The following is a 15,429-nucleotide window of genomic DNA, read 5'->3' as shown; positions in this document are numbered from 1 at the left end:
CATTGAAAGTAATATTTTTTAATGGATGACCCAAATAAGAGATGTGTCTTACAAAATACGATACGTGAGACCGTCTCACACAAGTTTTTGCCTAATTTTTTAATGAATTAAATATTATTACGTTTATCCAACTTTTATGATTTTATTGTGGTAGTCCAAATACTTATTCAAAGGTGCGTTAATTTGTTTAGCTATTATGTTCTCCATTGGGCTTCACCAAACTGAGACTTAACAAGCCCATATAAATGGGACAATATGTTACAATTGGGCCTCATATTAACCAAATCCAAACAGTTCAATTCTTATCGAATCCATAAATGGGCCATAGCCAACATAAACTTTACCCGATTTGGCCTAATCGAATCTCTCAAAGTCCGATAAATGGACCCATCTTCCGTATTGGCCATTCTGCAACTATGCCTGAAAGTGAGGAAAAGGGACTTCGATCGCTTCTTCTTCTCATTCGATTATACGAGGTAATTATGTTCCTCTACTGAATTTTATTCTAGTTGAGGTGTTGAGTTTTACCGAATTGTCGTTTGGAATTTCGTGGCGAGCGAGGCAAATTTTTGTCATGGGAACTTTTGATCGACTTGAATGAAGATAGTTGGGTTTGGCTTGTTGTAGGGTAAGATTTTTCTTGTGATGAATTTGGATTTGTTTGCAAGTTCTTGACAATATGCCGATATGAATGTGCGTGTCTTTGTTGATATGAGTTTTTTATTTCTTACCGGTCATTTCCCCGAGGTGTTTCCGGTGGAACACAATCAAAATGCCAAACTCAGATGGCAAAAGAAAGTTCTCAATTTGACCTGGGAAATCGACCCAATAATTTTTTATCAGTCAAAAAGACAAAAACCATATTTTGCCATTATTTGAAAGAAATCTGGACGCCACTTCTCCAACAAGCAAAAATGATGAGTACGGAACATGATATGGAAAGTTTGGCGTTTCTTTGTCTCTCCAGATGCTTTTGTGCTTCAAGAAAGTTTCCTGCATAGATAGAACCAGAGCTAATTCAGCACGACTCTGAAAAAGATGCATACACCTAGGTTCTGAAACATCAGTATTATATAGTTGCTCAATCTCTCGAACAACCTCCCCCGCCTTTTGGACCTTATCGAATATGTTACCAAAGACTTCCTGATTCCATCAACTCAAGTCAAGTGACTTTTAAGCCTTTTCAGCGTAGAGAAGGGCCCACATCATACCTACAAGGCATAGGTAAGGTTTTAATAGAAGATTAGAACTCCTTCATTCATAAAATGAATCGATGAAGAAATGGGAAAATTTGCTGAAGCTATAATTGAAAGCCTGATTAGGAACCTTGGCATTTTAAGTAATTATTGGTACTTGACGCAGAGCACATTATTATACCTATTAAAAAGTTGGTAGTAGTAGTACTATGGAGAACGAAGAAAAAGTTGAAGATGAAGCAGAGGCAGAGGCAGTGGCTGATTTTGTTCGGAAAGAGGTTAGTGATTGGGATGACGAGGTCAAGGGACGAGCAAGATTCAAAGCCCTGAGCGGACAGAGATCTGATTGGGAACCACTTTACCTTTTCTGGAGGGATTTGATTATTAAGGTTGCTCGCCACCTCCGAATCTTCCTCATTCCGCCCCTCCCATGTTCAATGCATCTGGTTTCGCCGAAATGGTTTGTCCCCTCTGTGCCTCCAACGCATACTCGTGGAGATGTGCCGAGCCGGTGACTTATTGCCAATCTCGTCCGCCCATCCACCTACTGTAACTTCTCATCTCTCTCACTTTCTTCGCAAATCAATACATTTTTTGGTTTCTCGTCCTTCAACTTCTAATGATGATAGTCTCACTCTTTCCGGAGACAATTACATTCTTGCCGCACTCTTAGAGGTTTGCTGCCACTATTTTTCTCAACTTTTTTGGTTTTTTCAGCTACTAGTTGTTTTCTTTTTGCCACAACATTGATAATGTTATTTGTAGGAAAGAGCTTTGGAAGTAGTAAAGACTTTGTCCGAAAACCACTGGACACTTTCTTGTGTAATTTCCATGAGAAAATTTCAAGATATTTGTCTAGGATCCAAGGAAGCACTTGTGATTCTAAATTATTTGTCAACACATGGCAAGGCAAAACAACTTGTCATGAACACAGCTGAACGGATTGAGGTAATGTAAAATGCATATTGTTAAACTAGGGGAAACCTCCTCTTTTGTTTTTGTTAGCATATAGCGTAACTTTTCATCTCAGGCTTCTAGTTCTTAGATTTTGTGTTTTGAGAGTTATCTGCTATTTTTCCACTGAAATGAGGTCGTAGCTGGTACATTGTTACTAGTTCCTTGCAGTGATGATATACGTGTCATATTAAGACTTGGATTCCATTGTATAGTTCCTGATTTATGTGTTCATAATGTAGCAATTGTTCCATCAATTAAAGGGGCGGTTTCTCTCATCTTCCATAAATCCCGCTGTCTCAAATCTTGATTGCGACATTCTTTCTCTAATATAGGGAGTAAAAGTTTGTCTTACTGAGGTTGCAGTTGCTAGTGCCTCGAGTATGGACTACAGTGTTTTGCACTTAATTTGGACTGCAGAAAAGCTAGAACAGCAGCTTAATGTGATTGACCAGCGATATCATAAGTAAGACATAGTTATTTTATGTGGAAATACCAGCTTGATGAACTATAATTTCTCATCTACTGTTGAAAATTGAAGATTAATCTAATATTGATATTAAGTACAACCCTACCATGTCATAACGAAATACTCAATCTTGATGGACTCCATCACTAAAAATCTAATGGGAAATAGTTTTTTAACTGTAAATAATTTTTTTTTTGGAAATTAATTTTCACCAGTTATATTGACAGTAAGTAGCTAGCTTGTTAATCTTGAAATTGCAGCAACAGGAGTGCACAAACTTGTTGACCAACATGCTGGTAAATCATACAAAAAAAGTACCATAAAAAAACAGTTCGAACGGCATACCCAAACAAATTGGAGTTAACTGACAACCTCCATTATTGGAACACAACTATACAACAAAAAGGCCTAACATTGCTACCAATCTCAACCTGATAAATAAAATCTCAACCAAGTCATAAAACCAGCTCCAGCCCTTAAAATAGTATCAACTTAAAAACCAATTGGACATGGTGGTTGTGAAAGAGTAGGCTATCCAGATTCATTAAAAGGATGTTGAAAAGATGCTTGGAGAGAGATTACCGAACTTAGAACTACTAAAAACCCGGTGTTTCCAATTTATACTATCGACAGTGAGCAGCCCAAGTGCTGTAAATGCCAGCAGAAAGAAGGAGGCGCCATAAAATGTTCTAGTTGGTAATGTCGGTTTTCGACAGCATGGATAATTCTACATATGGGGGGATATTTTCAGAAATGAAAAGTACTTGTCTATAAATATCGATTCTCCATTAAATGAAATTCCAGTTTCTTGGTAATTTGCAATGACTTTCTTTTTCTTGAGATTTTTTTTCCTATTTAAGAACCAGGAATTCAGCTGTAGCTTTTCTTAAATCGGGAAACAAGAGAGTCGCCCTGAAATATGCAAGAGAACTGAAGCAGGTATCGCTGAGCCGAGAAAAATGCACAGCACTTTTGGAGCGGGTGGAGAAAGTTATCCAGGTCCTTGCATATGCCGAGTCATCTAAAATGGTGGGTTGATTATAGTAATCTTGCCTCAGTTTTTTCTTGCTTTATGTGACACCAGAAAGTTAGAATTTTTTTTATAAACTAGGTCTTCATCTTCATATCAACTGTGGTCTATAATTTATTTTCTTAGACCGCTTTTGAATTGTAGTTTGTGAAACTTATGGTATCCTGATTTAGGTTTCCGATGCCATACAAATCAGCAGCCGGACTATACGTGAAAATCAGATCCACAGTTGAAGAAGTTGAGCTCTGTCTACAGGAAATCGATGACAATATTCATTCTTTGAAACAAGTTGACAGTGTTTTAGGCAAGTTTATATTTATTACATTAGAACTCAAAACAAATTTTTAATGAAAACTGCAACATATCACAGATATCTGACAAGCATTTGTGTATATATGTCAGAATCATCTCCAATGTATACAGATTTGGTTGAAGAAGATATAGAAGATGAATTCAAGAAGCTTCGGCTGGAAATTAGTGGTGAAACGACCACTCAATTTTCGAACAAAAATGGGGACTGATAACTCTGTCGAGGCACCAGAGATGTCATCAACAACTGATTTATTGGGCAATGCTTTGTCAAATCTTAATCTTAAGGACGACACACCAACGGGCTCAGTGATCGAATGCTCCAGAGAGCCGGTAAGCAACAGAAGCACGCACAAAGTCCCTGTATCTGGTGTTTTGTAACAAAAATGTAGGTTTGATTAGTTAAATGTTTTGAAGAATGCAACTTTCATAGGTTCCACATGAGTAGAAATTTGAAATCACCAAATTCATTGCTGCCATTATCAGGAGAGTGAAACATTATTCATGGGAGCCTAAATCAGCTCATTACATATTAAACTATATAATCATGTCTAAAAAATATAGTTAAATACATTCCTTACTAATTTATGGTTGTGGGTTCCATATCTCACTTACCTTCAGGCAAGGATCGAATTAATCGTCCAAGGATTCATTGAATTGTTATATTAGCACAACATGTAACAATCTCATTTAAATCTTATTAACAACAAGACACATTGAGCATCAATTACTTTAAAGCTATAAATATAAGAGGTACAGGTTTTCTTTCATCCAATTGAAGTAGCTTGATGATGATGTGTTTCGAACCGTTAACATTGAATTAACGAAACTTGATGGTTGATTACGAAGAGGCGAAAAAATCCAATGACCAAAAAATAATCTGTCACATATCTTCTCATGTGAAGATGACTAAACAGCATCAGCTCAATCATGTAAAACAACCGCTTCACTTAGATGCCAGCTACAGCCACCTAAATAGCACAATATAGGCTGATTGTGAACTCAATAACATCTGCTTCTGACGGCCATGACATTTTTATGGAGCCTGCAGAAAGAATAAAGATGCATTTATTAAGCAACAACTAACGGGAACCTAAACTTAACTTACAACAGGCAACAACGTTAGCGCATACGTGGGAATACAATATGACAATGCTGCAATGGTAAAAACACTATTGTAGACTAGTCACTAATGACTTTTTACCGCCAATCATCTTATATCATCTAGTTAAATTTCCTTCTGATGATGGCCCGATTAAAAATAAGAGTTAGTATGCACTTATGCATTCAAATTCCCTAGTTTTAAAAATTTTAAGAGAGAGGAGAGAGAGTAGAAGAAAATAGTTTAAACCTTGAGCTAACCCCTCGAGCTGGCTGAAAAATACCATTTGTTGCTATCTCTGGAGCTTTCCAATTGAATGTAGGTAAACAGAGACAGAAACAACACTGCAAAAGCAATTCACGTTTTCATATATGAATTTTAAGAAGTGCACAGATCATATTTTACTTGCTTGTATCTGAATGGTGAAATTGGGAAAGTACTCACGTGGAACCAAGGAAAAAAGCAAGAGAAAGATGAAATCCAAATAGAAAAACAGACACAACAGCAGTCAAAAGCATTGCAACAGATGTAGAATAGACCTGCAAAAATAATCAAGTTAGGTAAGCATCTGTTGTTCCTTTCTCATGGGATAGAAAGGTCAGCGTTCTTATACTTCTAGGATGTGAAAATTGGGCACCCACATAAATATTTTATATTTTATCCAGTGAATGCCGCTGTGGAATCAGTCACTCCTTTATGTAGTATATTTCAATAACAAATACACACTGACTATAACATATTAACATTTAAAGCTAACTCAGTAGATCTCAGTTCCATAAACAATTGAAGGACAAAAACCACACCATCATTTATTTGTTTTTGTCCCAACTATTTCTACCACCTTGCACTTGAAGCCATGTCCAGCCAAACAAAATGTTAAGTATGGTCCCTTTAGTAATGACAAGAGTCGATCTATGTTCCATGACTTACCAGCCATGGGAGTAGAGAAAGAGGATTTCAATAAGCATATCTTAATTAAGTACTATGAACATCTCTCCACTCATCTTCCCGAAATTTATCCATGCCAAAGGAATTCACTCAATCAGCTGTCAGATGAAACAATCTAAGTCTCACCACGAATTAGTAATTGGCTGGAAACCTTCATATCTCATAAAGCAATCAAAGCCATTTCTTCTCCATTATCATGGTTATGGCTAGTAATTTGGGAGGTTTCCAGTTGCCTATAAGAACACTTACAGAAACAACATTAACCCACTCATTTAACAATAATATCTGTTTGACAGTTCTTGATATTTTATCCATATAAAGATTGTTTTGGGAATTTCTTCCTACTGCTATGCTATTGCCTACTCAATAAATGACCACAGTGTGTTCTCACAATTGGCTTGTGCTTAGCGCCGTCGAGGAAAAAAAAATCAGTCCATACCTTCACTATGTTATCTGCATACTTCATTACCATTGATACAGCAATTCCACTGCAATGACATCAACTATATCAGGTAATACCCCTAGTAAGATGAGATTCTCGGGAATAAAAGATACTAATTAATGTGTTGAAGAAAATAAATGCAGGCATCAAACAACACAACCGACTGGGAAAGATGGCATTAAATATATTTTTTAGAAATAATAAATAATCAATGAGCAGGGAGTAAAAACTCATCAAAAATCAAGTAATGAATAACATGTGATCAACCATTTTCAACTCAATATTTTCATCTCAAAGATAAACTTCCTTTCCCCACCACAGGCTAAAACGGTCTCACTCCATAGCATTTTAATTATCAAACAATAAGAGGAAGCCTGTAACCCATACTAAAATTGATGCTCTTCCAGCCAGTCGAGTCAATTCAAGATATACAAAGGAACTAATACCTGAGAGCATGGTTTAGGATCATGAGAACTGTAATTAATGAATACCCATGAAAGAATCCCCTGTAAAACAATAACATAAACGTCAATGCAGAATATATGTATACTTTTGTAACACAACAAGAGGCAGGTGATGAATATTTCAAATTTGTCTGTTTCCTTGTAAACGTATGTACATCATCCTCTAGCAAATCTTCAACCTTGGCCAGTATTCTAAGGCAAGAAAATTACCAATGGATGTGACCTTTATTATAATTCATATGGAAATATCCAGAATAAATTGTTTGGTAAATTAGATCATTCTAGGATTTGCAACTACCATCCGAGCGTCATTTTGTTGATTTGGATCTCAACAATGATCACGGTGAATAACACAGTAAATGCATAATATGGCAAGCATAACCTGCATCATTGGCATAAAATGAAGGAAAAAGTAAAATGGAAAAGCAATTGCAATGTACTTGTTGACGACAGCATCAAAATCTTGAACGAGGATTGCAACAGCATTGAAAGCCATCCCAAATACATACAACCAAAAGTTCTGGACGTTAATGTTCCTCGAAGGTCGTTTTTTAACTATAGCCTACAGGAAAAAAATATTAAGGCCAAATAACTGAAAAAAGATATTTCATAACCTTTTCAAAGAAGCTGACAGTGACACATCGAAAGCTGTGATTAATAAAAGATTCACTGTTTCTTAGGGGAATTTTTTTTTTTTATACAGATTCACCTCAGTGTAGACTCCAGCAAAACCACTGAGAAGGGCCATGATCTGGAACATATCCACAAAATGTTACTAAAAGTAACAAGCCAAAAGAATAAAGTAAATGATAATTCCCTTTTCTCTATCCAACACTCAATCAAGGGATACCATAACTGATAACACTGCCATACTCTCAATAAGAAACTTACAACTGCCATCAGCCAGCCTTGCAAAGGAGTTTGCATTACTTGATCTGAACTGCACAAACAACTCTTTCAGTATAGTGTGGAGTACAAAAAATGCATAAAGCAAATCTTATAATTATCTTGGAACAGTTGCAATATAAAGTAAATTTAGATCAAGCATCGTAATGAATATGGTGAACACTCCGAACATATGCTTAAGATAACACAAAGCATCCTTACTTAGAGTTGAGTTGTGCTGTAGTGCACCCTGCACACAATAAAATGAAAGCTGCCCACTGAATTTCACTCAACCTGACCAAACAAAATGCATTTTCTTAATTGATTAATAGTTTTTAAATTAGAAGGTCGGCCTTTGTCACCTTCTCATCCATTGTGGAGGAAAAAGATAATTACATAACACGAGAATGCATTAATCCTTTCTGTGTGCAGAGAAGAATTACAGAGCCTTTTCTAAATTTGAAATGTTGACACTAGATTCTTTAAATTGAGGAATGACTTACTTTCTCTTAAGTATGATACGGTATAACACGCCAGTGCTTATGATGTTCAGATTCTTTAATATTTGATACCCTGGAGCATCTACATATGCAAAGATGTAATACTGCCACAAACCGATACATACTAGAAATTAGCAATGCAAAAACAGAAAGTAAAATTATCGGGAAAACTTTGTTAGATAATAATGAAAACCTACTTGAAGTAAATTCTTGATAAGATAAAGAGCTGCAGGAATGGGATATACACTAACTTCATCAAATGTAGTAGTCAACCTACAGATAACATAAGTTTTTTAAGAGAGGAAAAAATTGTGGTCAGCTAAAAAGGGATTTCAAAAAGTAACAAAACCGAATGTTAGTTACAATATACCGGCGTAAAGTTAAAAGGCAATATTCATCAGTATAGACATGTCATTCTGCATGAGATCATTTTTTAGAAATATTTATAGTGCGACCTAAAGAAATTTAACGAACGTAAGCTCATAAGTTAAACTCCCACAAGTTCCGGAATATGGTAAAATGATAAAAGTTGTTGTCAAAACCCAAGCTCAGCGAGTTCAGAATTAGATTTCTGGTAATTGTATTGTCGTGGAACCTTTTACGGAGCTTTGGTTCTAGAACCTTTTATCAGGTAAAAATGATTAAAATACATGTCTAAAATCTAAGATCGCTGTTGTTTATCTCTTCATTATGGAATGACTTGAACAGTGAAGGGTAGAAAACCTGTTATCCTCAGTAACACCTTCGCTCTTCCATATTCTTACCAAGGCAGCAAGTGATAGTGCACATTTCAAAGCTTCTACCTAGTAAGAAAAAAGGAACTGAAGCTAATTTCAGAACACTCTTGTAAGAAGCCAGAAAAGTTTATTCTATGGAGAAATATGACTAAAGGTAAAACAACTGTGGTAGGGATATGACTAATAGAACAACAACTGTGGTAGGATACTGGTGTAAACAGCCTGATAGTGAACGCATAGACTCACCAAAAAGTTTGCAGTTGTGACACTGTACTCGTACTTTCCTGCCCTCTTTGACCAGACAATGAGAATTGCTTGTGAACTCGTAAGTAAAGTCAATGCAAGTGTTACAACTGACCTGTTTTTAAACAAAAAGAAGTAACAGATGAGAACTTTATTTTGCAGCATCTAGTTATTACAATGCAGAGGAATCAAAAGGCATTCATACTTGAGCTTCCACTTAGACAGTTCATTAGAGTTACCTCCAAAACCAGCCACACTACTGGGAGATCCTGTAATTCAATAGCAAACATCAGGATCATCTAACCTGCATGCATGTCTGAGGAAAAATGAGAGAATACAAGAAAAAAGAACAGTAAATGGTATAGCTGATCAAAAAACATAAGTGATAGGAGCATGGCACCTGAATGGGATCTTCCCCGTAGACTCTCTACATCATCAGCTATAGCCCTGTCCTTATCCTAAATGATTTGGAATTAAGAAATGAAAAGTGTTAAGGAAACAGGATAGAGTTGGACTGAGTTAATAGGGCAACGATTCATTTTCAGAAACTCAATTTAGAGCATCCTAACAAATGGGCGTGAAATAAAAAAAAATAAAGAACATACCCACCCACCCATATACAGTGAATGATGCAATATTGCAACAGATGTAATTCATATTGGAAAAATAGAAATCTGTACAGACACTGTGCCAGCAGACAAAAGTCGACAACATGCAGGTAAACTAGCTATGCATAAACTTTTAAAAAACGAAAAGTCAGGGCAAAAACTGAAACCTCCAAAATTTTAACACTCGCCAGGGACATATATAGCATTGGTAAGTTATTGAAAAGTAAGCAATGGAAAGAAGAATAAAACCTGATCCTTTATTCTTCTATAATCCATTTTTTGCTCCTCGCTAGCTCTTATCGTCAAATTGGGTAGGGCAATATCTCTGTCGTTATAATACTGTTAGGTGAGACTTCAGCTGCAACCAAAAGGCTGGGAAGATAAAAAAAAATCACAACTGATGATATATTCAGAATCAATAGCTAATAAGAAATCGTCCACCACAGATTGGTGTTTCTGCCAGCGTAATTGGTCAAGGTTTCACTATGAGTACGAGGAAGAAGCTTTATTTGCTGTTTATTTTGGTATTTTGATTAACCATTAACAAGAATAACTGATCGCATTTCAACGACCCAATACAATATTAGAAATCTAATTTGAGTTGGCAAACACCATTTCAAACCGAAGTCGCACAATTCAGATCAGCAAAGATACATATATTTACAACGGTACTTCCTCAGGCACTCGCAAGACACAAATCCACATTCATTAGAAAACAAATCTCACAAGTCGAACCAGCCAAACTAGCTAACTACAATAATTATATCAAGAAATACCCATTAAAATTATTACAACAAAAGTGTGAATCTTTCATCAATAACTCAAGAAATTCCAAATAACAACCGAATATACTTCGCTAAGTACAATCAAAATAAAGCTTCTTGGTACATAAATACGATTACCTCACAAAATGGAATGAGAAGAAGGATGGATCGCGATTGTCTTGAATAAAGGTATTCTTTCGTTCCTGCAGTTGTAGAGTTTAGAACCGAAAAACTTTTGCTTTTATTTTTTCGATTCAAACAATTGTTATAAAAATCTCGTATGTGATTTCCTGGGATAACTGCGTCAGATCCCGTGTCAAAAATCTAAAAGACAAACGTTTAAAAATATTGATCGGCTAGTATATCTGTGTTTTTCTCTTTGAATCAAGCACATTTAATCATGTATTAAAAAATTTCTAGTATATATCCCTTCGAGATTTATCTATTGTATCTTTACACATGATTTAGGTTTTTTTTCCCCAAAATAGGATTTCCAACACGAATCGAATTTCTTAAACATGCAACCCATGAACAAGCATTAACTACCAATCAAGTGAAATAAACCATTTTTATTTTAATATAATTTAATACGAATAAATCGTAATTCGATCTTCAAACTCATTTGTAAACACTGTAATTTTAAATTCGTTCCTAGTCGATTCAACAGCTTAAAAATAAAGATAAAAGCCGCTTGAGGTTGAGATTAGAATCTGTGATGTTGTGTACTGTGTTTCGTGGTAAGGGCATCACAATGTTCAATCATGCAGATGAGTAATCATACGATGGTTGTACCGAACAGCACTCCCTCGGACTTTCCAAATGGTTATCATTCATCGAGAGAAAAAGTCTTTGGTTGTAATTGTATGTAATTAGTCCTTACAACCCGGGAAAACATCGAGGCTCTACATTCTAGGATTGTGCTTTGACTCGTTTACCGACTCTGCGATGGTCACAAGGTGGCGAGGTTGGATGCAATTGCAACATATGTAGGAGCCAGTGCATTGTAGTCGAGAATTCACCGCTCACCTACGGGTGTAGATATCCTATGTGATCTATCGAAATAATAGTGCATGAAGTCTCTGGCCAGAGTGTGAGATGTCCATTTGAGAAAGAGTTTTCTAGTTATGCATGCGATGACATTATAAATATTTCATGATTATATCACATAGCTATCAAATCTAACATCCAACTCTCGATGAACCAATGGTTGCAGATTCGATCGCGATATATGAGATGATGGGACCGTAATGTATGTTAATCATAATCGAGTGGTTTTTGCATGCACTATCAATGATACCTAGGGAACCATGGAGCGATGATACTAGACGCTCTTACCATGATTCGATGGGTTTTTCAAAAAAATGAAAAATTCGACCACTCCATGTTTAAGGGTTCGAGCCTCCTCTTGATTTTTCTTCTCCAACGAGATAACTTCTTCAAAATTTCTAGTGCTTGAAGAGAGACAAATATTCCAGTCGTGGACCAGATTAAGAGATCGAAGAAATGGAGCTCTTAAAAAAAGTTCATAGAGATTTACAATAAGTGCTACATCCGCTAATATCGGAGTAGTTACAGCCAAGTGAAAATTGTTCACTAAAGGTATATACTAAACATCCTATGAATGTTTATTTAATTTAAACCATAGAGTGTCTAAAGAATATTTTGAATGTCAAAATAAAATGTAAAACTTTCGCTGAACCGATAAAATGCAACAGTGATATCAGAGCCAGGTTCACTTTATTGTATGGTTTAAATCATGTCGAATAATTTGTTTCTAAACACACAAGAAATTTTTTCAGCAAATTGATGCACAATTAAATTTTGATTTTTATGAGGAAAACAATTTCGGACCCACTCGGAACTGTTCCGGGCAGACCGTGCACGTAGTGTTCGCGCAGCATGCACGCGGCCTGCGCACTGCGCGCAGAGCCAGTGCCCGATACGATCGGGCACCATGCTGGGTCGTGGGCTTTAATTGTTCGGACATAGAGTTCGATTTTTTGATTTTACAAAGTCTTGGATAAAATTGATATTTTGTTAAAATTGTTCAATTTTTTCTTAAAATAAATTTTTTCTTAGTTTATAATTATTTGTAAAGTAAATAATTAGAATATGATTTTAATTATTTATAGTAAAAATATGTTTTACAAGAAATCATTTATTATTGAATAAATGAACTTTAATAATTATGGTGGTTAGTAATAGATTTATTAGATTCATGATTTAATTAATTAATTTAATTTGTTTAATTAGTTGATGTTAATATTTGATATTAAAATGCATGAAGGATGATCGAGAGCTTGACCAATTTGATATGTGTGTGTTAGGATATTTTAATGTTTTTAATTCATTTTGTTAATATTTGATATTATTAAAGTGGGCTTGGTTTATAGTCCGCTTCCACCCCATGAAATGTATCACTTATATGTCGTGACTGTTTAAAAGTAATTATTAGAAATAATGGGAGATGGAGACTAAAATATGGTGGACCACATGCACAATATGAAGACATATAAAATATTGGAAGCTCTTGTAATAAGTTGCATTTTCATCCCTGCATTCACATAGGTTTTGGGTTTGGATCCATGTCTGGCTCATATGGATCCAATAGTGTTGGTGATCGATCATCTTTATTTATTGTTGAATGTCATATTATGATATATGCGATATATAGTTGTATGCATGTGTGTATATTATTAAATAATATAGTTGCATAAATCCGGCAAACATACAAACATGGCACGCGATTTTAAATTAAAATGATGAGATAATTTTAAAATTAAAATCCCTCATTTTGAATAAGATTCAAAATTTATATCAAACCGCAAAAGTAAAAATTAAAAGAGTTTAATTTATCCTTGTCTTCCATCAACCGTGGTTGCATGTTGAACGTTATCCGTGGACAGTGTATAGCTCATATTATTGGGGAGGTCTGGTCACCAAAAGCTGTGAATTCCACCAAACATATGATGTGAATTGAGCGGAAATCCCATGACTTCGGCTCATATTATTGCGGAAACTCATGGCGACCATCCACTACAATTTGATATTGATGGATCGGTTTGACACGTGAAAATAAACGATATCATAATATTTGGTCCTTATTAAACGTGAGGCAAAACACAGAGAGATTCCATAGGGATGCAATTGGATTCTACCTTGAAATTATAATTAGCTGATATTATTCGGGATAACAATTATCTAATTGGGCTCTACGTACACACTAAGGAAATACAATTTCTCTTTTTCGTCAGATGGTGGTGGAAATGTCAAAATAGTGGGAGGGAAATTTATAAAATAAAATCCATATTTTATATCTTCAAATTATTTTAAAATAATCAGCAACCATTATTCTGTTTCTATATTAGTATAGTTTTCGATTTCATCACATATTCCATTTATGTTATTAACAAGCTAACCAAATCTAATTTTCAAGACTGGCTGGAAAAATTGTTCTAAATTCGGAAAAAAATGAGATACACATTAACGTCAGTATTGCTGAACTGATAATGCATAAAAGATGGTGGGACCATAGTATGCAAGATAAAATGTAATATGATCGCTTATATGTCAAATGAACTATAGAGACAGTTTGAGAAAATGTTGAATGATGCTAACATTCGAATACACATACAAGAGTTGCATGGTGCATGAAACTCGTACAATGATGCACACAACTTTCAAGGAGCTCATAACTACATGCATGCAAGACGGGCTCTGGCCTATGAGCGTGGTGTATATATGACTGGGCTTATTGAGAAAGTGGTGGACATGAAATAGGTGATTCCTAACGAGTTGCTTCATTACATCAATTTGTTATCATTTTCTTCCTCATTTGACGGGTTTATGGTGAACTTAAATTTGAATAAGATTAATGATAGCCTTGAAGAGTTAGTCAACATGCTTATGACTTATGAAGCCATCATAAAGCATGAAAATGTGTTTCCTATTGGGCTTCTTGTTAGGGACGAAAAGAGGACCACAAGGTAATGGAAAGAAACGATTTTCCCCTTACAAGGAAAAACAAACCCAATAAAAGGCAAAATTCGAAGGACACTTAAAGAGCCTACAAAGACCAATAATTCCGAACATATTTGTTTCACTACAAGAAGTTCGGACATGAGAAATTATCCGGGCCAAAAATGTTCTGAAAATGATAAGTGAAAGTCCAAGTAAACATGATTTCAACAACAAACAAAAGAAATTTAGATGATCAAAATCCCACACAAATATGACGCGTTAGACTAGGTCACATTTCTCAAAGAATGATGCACAAATAAGTGGGAGAATACATATTTACTTGTCAGATATAAATTCTCTATCTACTTGTGAGTCATGTCTAAAAGAAAAAAAATGATCAAGGCTCCCTTTAAGGGAAACGAGGTACATGTACATAGTGTACTGGATTTGATCCACACAAACATTTATAGCCCGCTAAGTGTTAACACAAAATATGGGCAATCATACTTCATTACCTTTACTGGTGACTATTCGAGGTATGAGCATGTCTGTTTGATGAGACACAAATCTGAATCATTTGAGAAGTTCCAAGAATTCATATCAAAAGTGAAAAAACAACTGGAAAGAAGTATTAAGACACTTCAAACTGATCGATGTGGAGAATACTTGAGTACTGAATTCTTGGATTATCTAAAAGAGGACGGGATTCTCTCACAGTGGACTCCACAAGCAACACCACAAATGGATAGTGTTTCTGAACGTCGTAATCGAACTTTGATGGACATGGTTTGATCTATGATGGGATTCACTGAATTACC

General features: G+C 35.4%; 2 protein-coding genes across 5 annotated transcripts; one reads left to right on the top strand and one right to left on the bottom strand.

Moving 5' to 3' along the window:
• The first annotated feature begins 343 nt into the window (after positions 1–343).
• On the top strand, positions 344–4,542 carry LOC140804311 (uncharacterized). Its single transcript, XM_073160229.1, is given in 9 exon segments — positions 344–476; positions 968–1,615; positions 1,617–1,871; positions 1,962–2,144; positions 2,486–2,616; positions 3,480–3,648; positions 3,823–3,873; positions 3,875–3,953; positions 4,052–4,542. Coding segments are annotated over 8 exon segments (1,197 nt in total). The 5' UTR covers positions 344–476; positions 968–1,405; the 3' UTR covers positions 4,171–4,542.
• On the bottom strand, positions 4,050–11,119 carry LOC140804312 (CMP-sialic acid transporter 4-like). 4 transcript variants are annotated; one of them, XM_073160231.1, is made up of 17 exons: positions 10,790–11,119; positions 10,137–10,259; positions 9,680–9,737; positions 9,485–9,548; positions 9,283–9,394; positions 9,023–9,102; positions 8,497–8,572; positions 8,303–8,403; positions 8,022–8,093; positions 7,806–7,854; positions 7,624–7,665; positions 7,355–7,476; positions 6,897–6,956; positions 6,448–6,496; positions 5,505–5,599; positions 5,321–5,404; positions 4,050–5,003 (listed from the first exon to the last, which is right to left on the bottom strand). In XM_073160231.1, exons 2-16 carry the CDS (start codon positions 10,161–10,163, stop codon positions 5,353–5,355), a joined length of 1,059 nt encoding a protein of 352 aa, XP_073016332.1. In that variant the 5' UTR covers positions 10,164–10,259; positions 10,790–11,119; the 3' UTR covers positions 4,050–5,003; positions 5,321–5,352. The 4 variants fall into 4 exon arrangements, with proteins under 4 accessions (XP_073016332.1, XP_073016333.1, XP_073016331.1 ...); XM_073160232.1 differs by having other exon boundaries at positions 5,310–5,404; positions 10,137–10,212; positions 10,790–11,118; XM_073160230.1 differs by having other exon boundaries at positions 5,310–5,404; positions 10,790–11,117.
• Positions 11,120–15,429: the final 4,310 nt, after the last annotated feature.

Source organism: Primulina eburnea, chromosome 11 (genome assembly GCF_022965805.1).
Source record: "Primulina eburnea isolate SZY01 chromosome 11, ASM2296580v1, whole genome shotgun sequence".
NCBI lineage: Eukaryota > Viridiplantae > Streptophyta > Magnoliopsida > Lamiales > Gesneriaceae > Primulina > Primulina eburnea.
The sequence above is the reverse complement of the archived record's forward strand: the minus strand, read 5'-3'. Positions and strand labels throughout refer to the sequence as shown.

Coding starts and splice junctions, on each gene's coding strand:
- LOC140804312 (XM_073160231.1), bottom strand. CDS start 10,163: ATGGATTATAGAAGAATAAAGGATCAG. Junction 7,666..7,805: donor AAGGCTGGCTGATGGCAGTT/GTAAGTTTCTTA, acceptor GATATGTTCCAG/ATCATGGCCCTTCTCAGTGG. Junction 6,497..6,896: donor ATCCTAAACCATGCTCTCAG/GTATTAGTTCCT, acceptor ATGTCATTGCAG/TGGAATTGCTGTATCAATGG.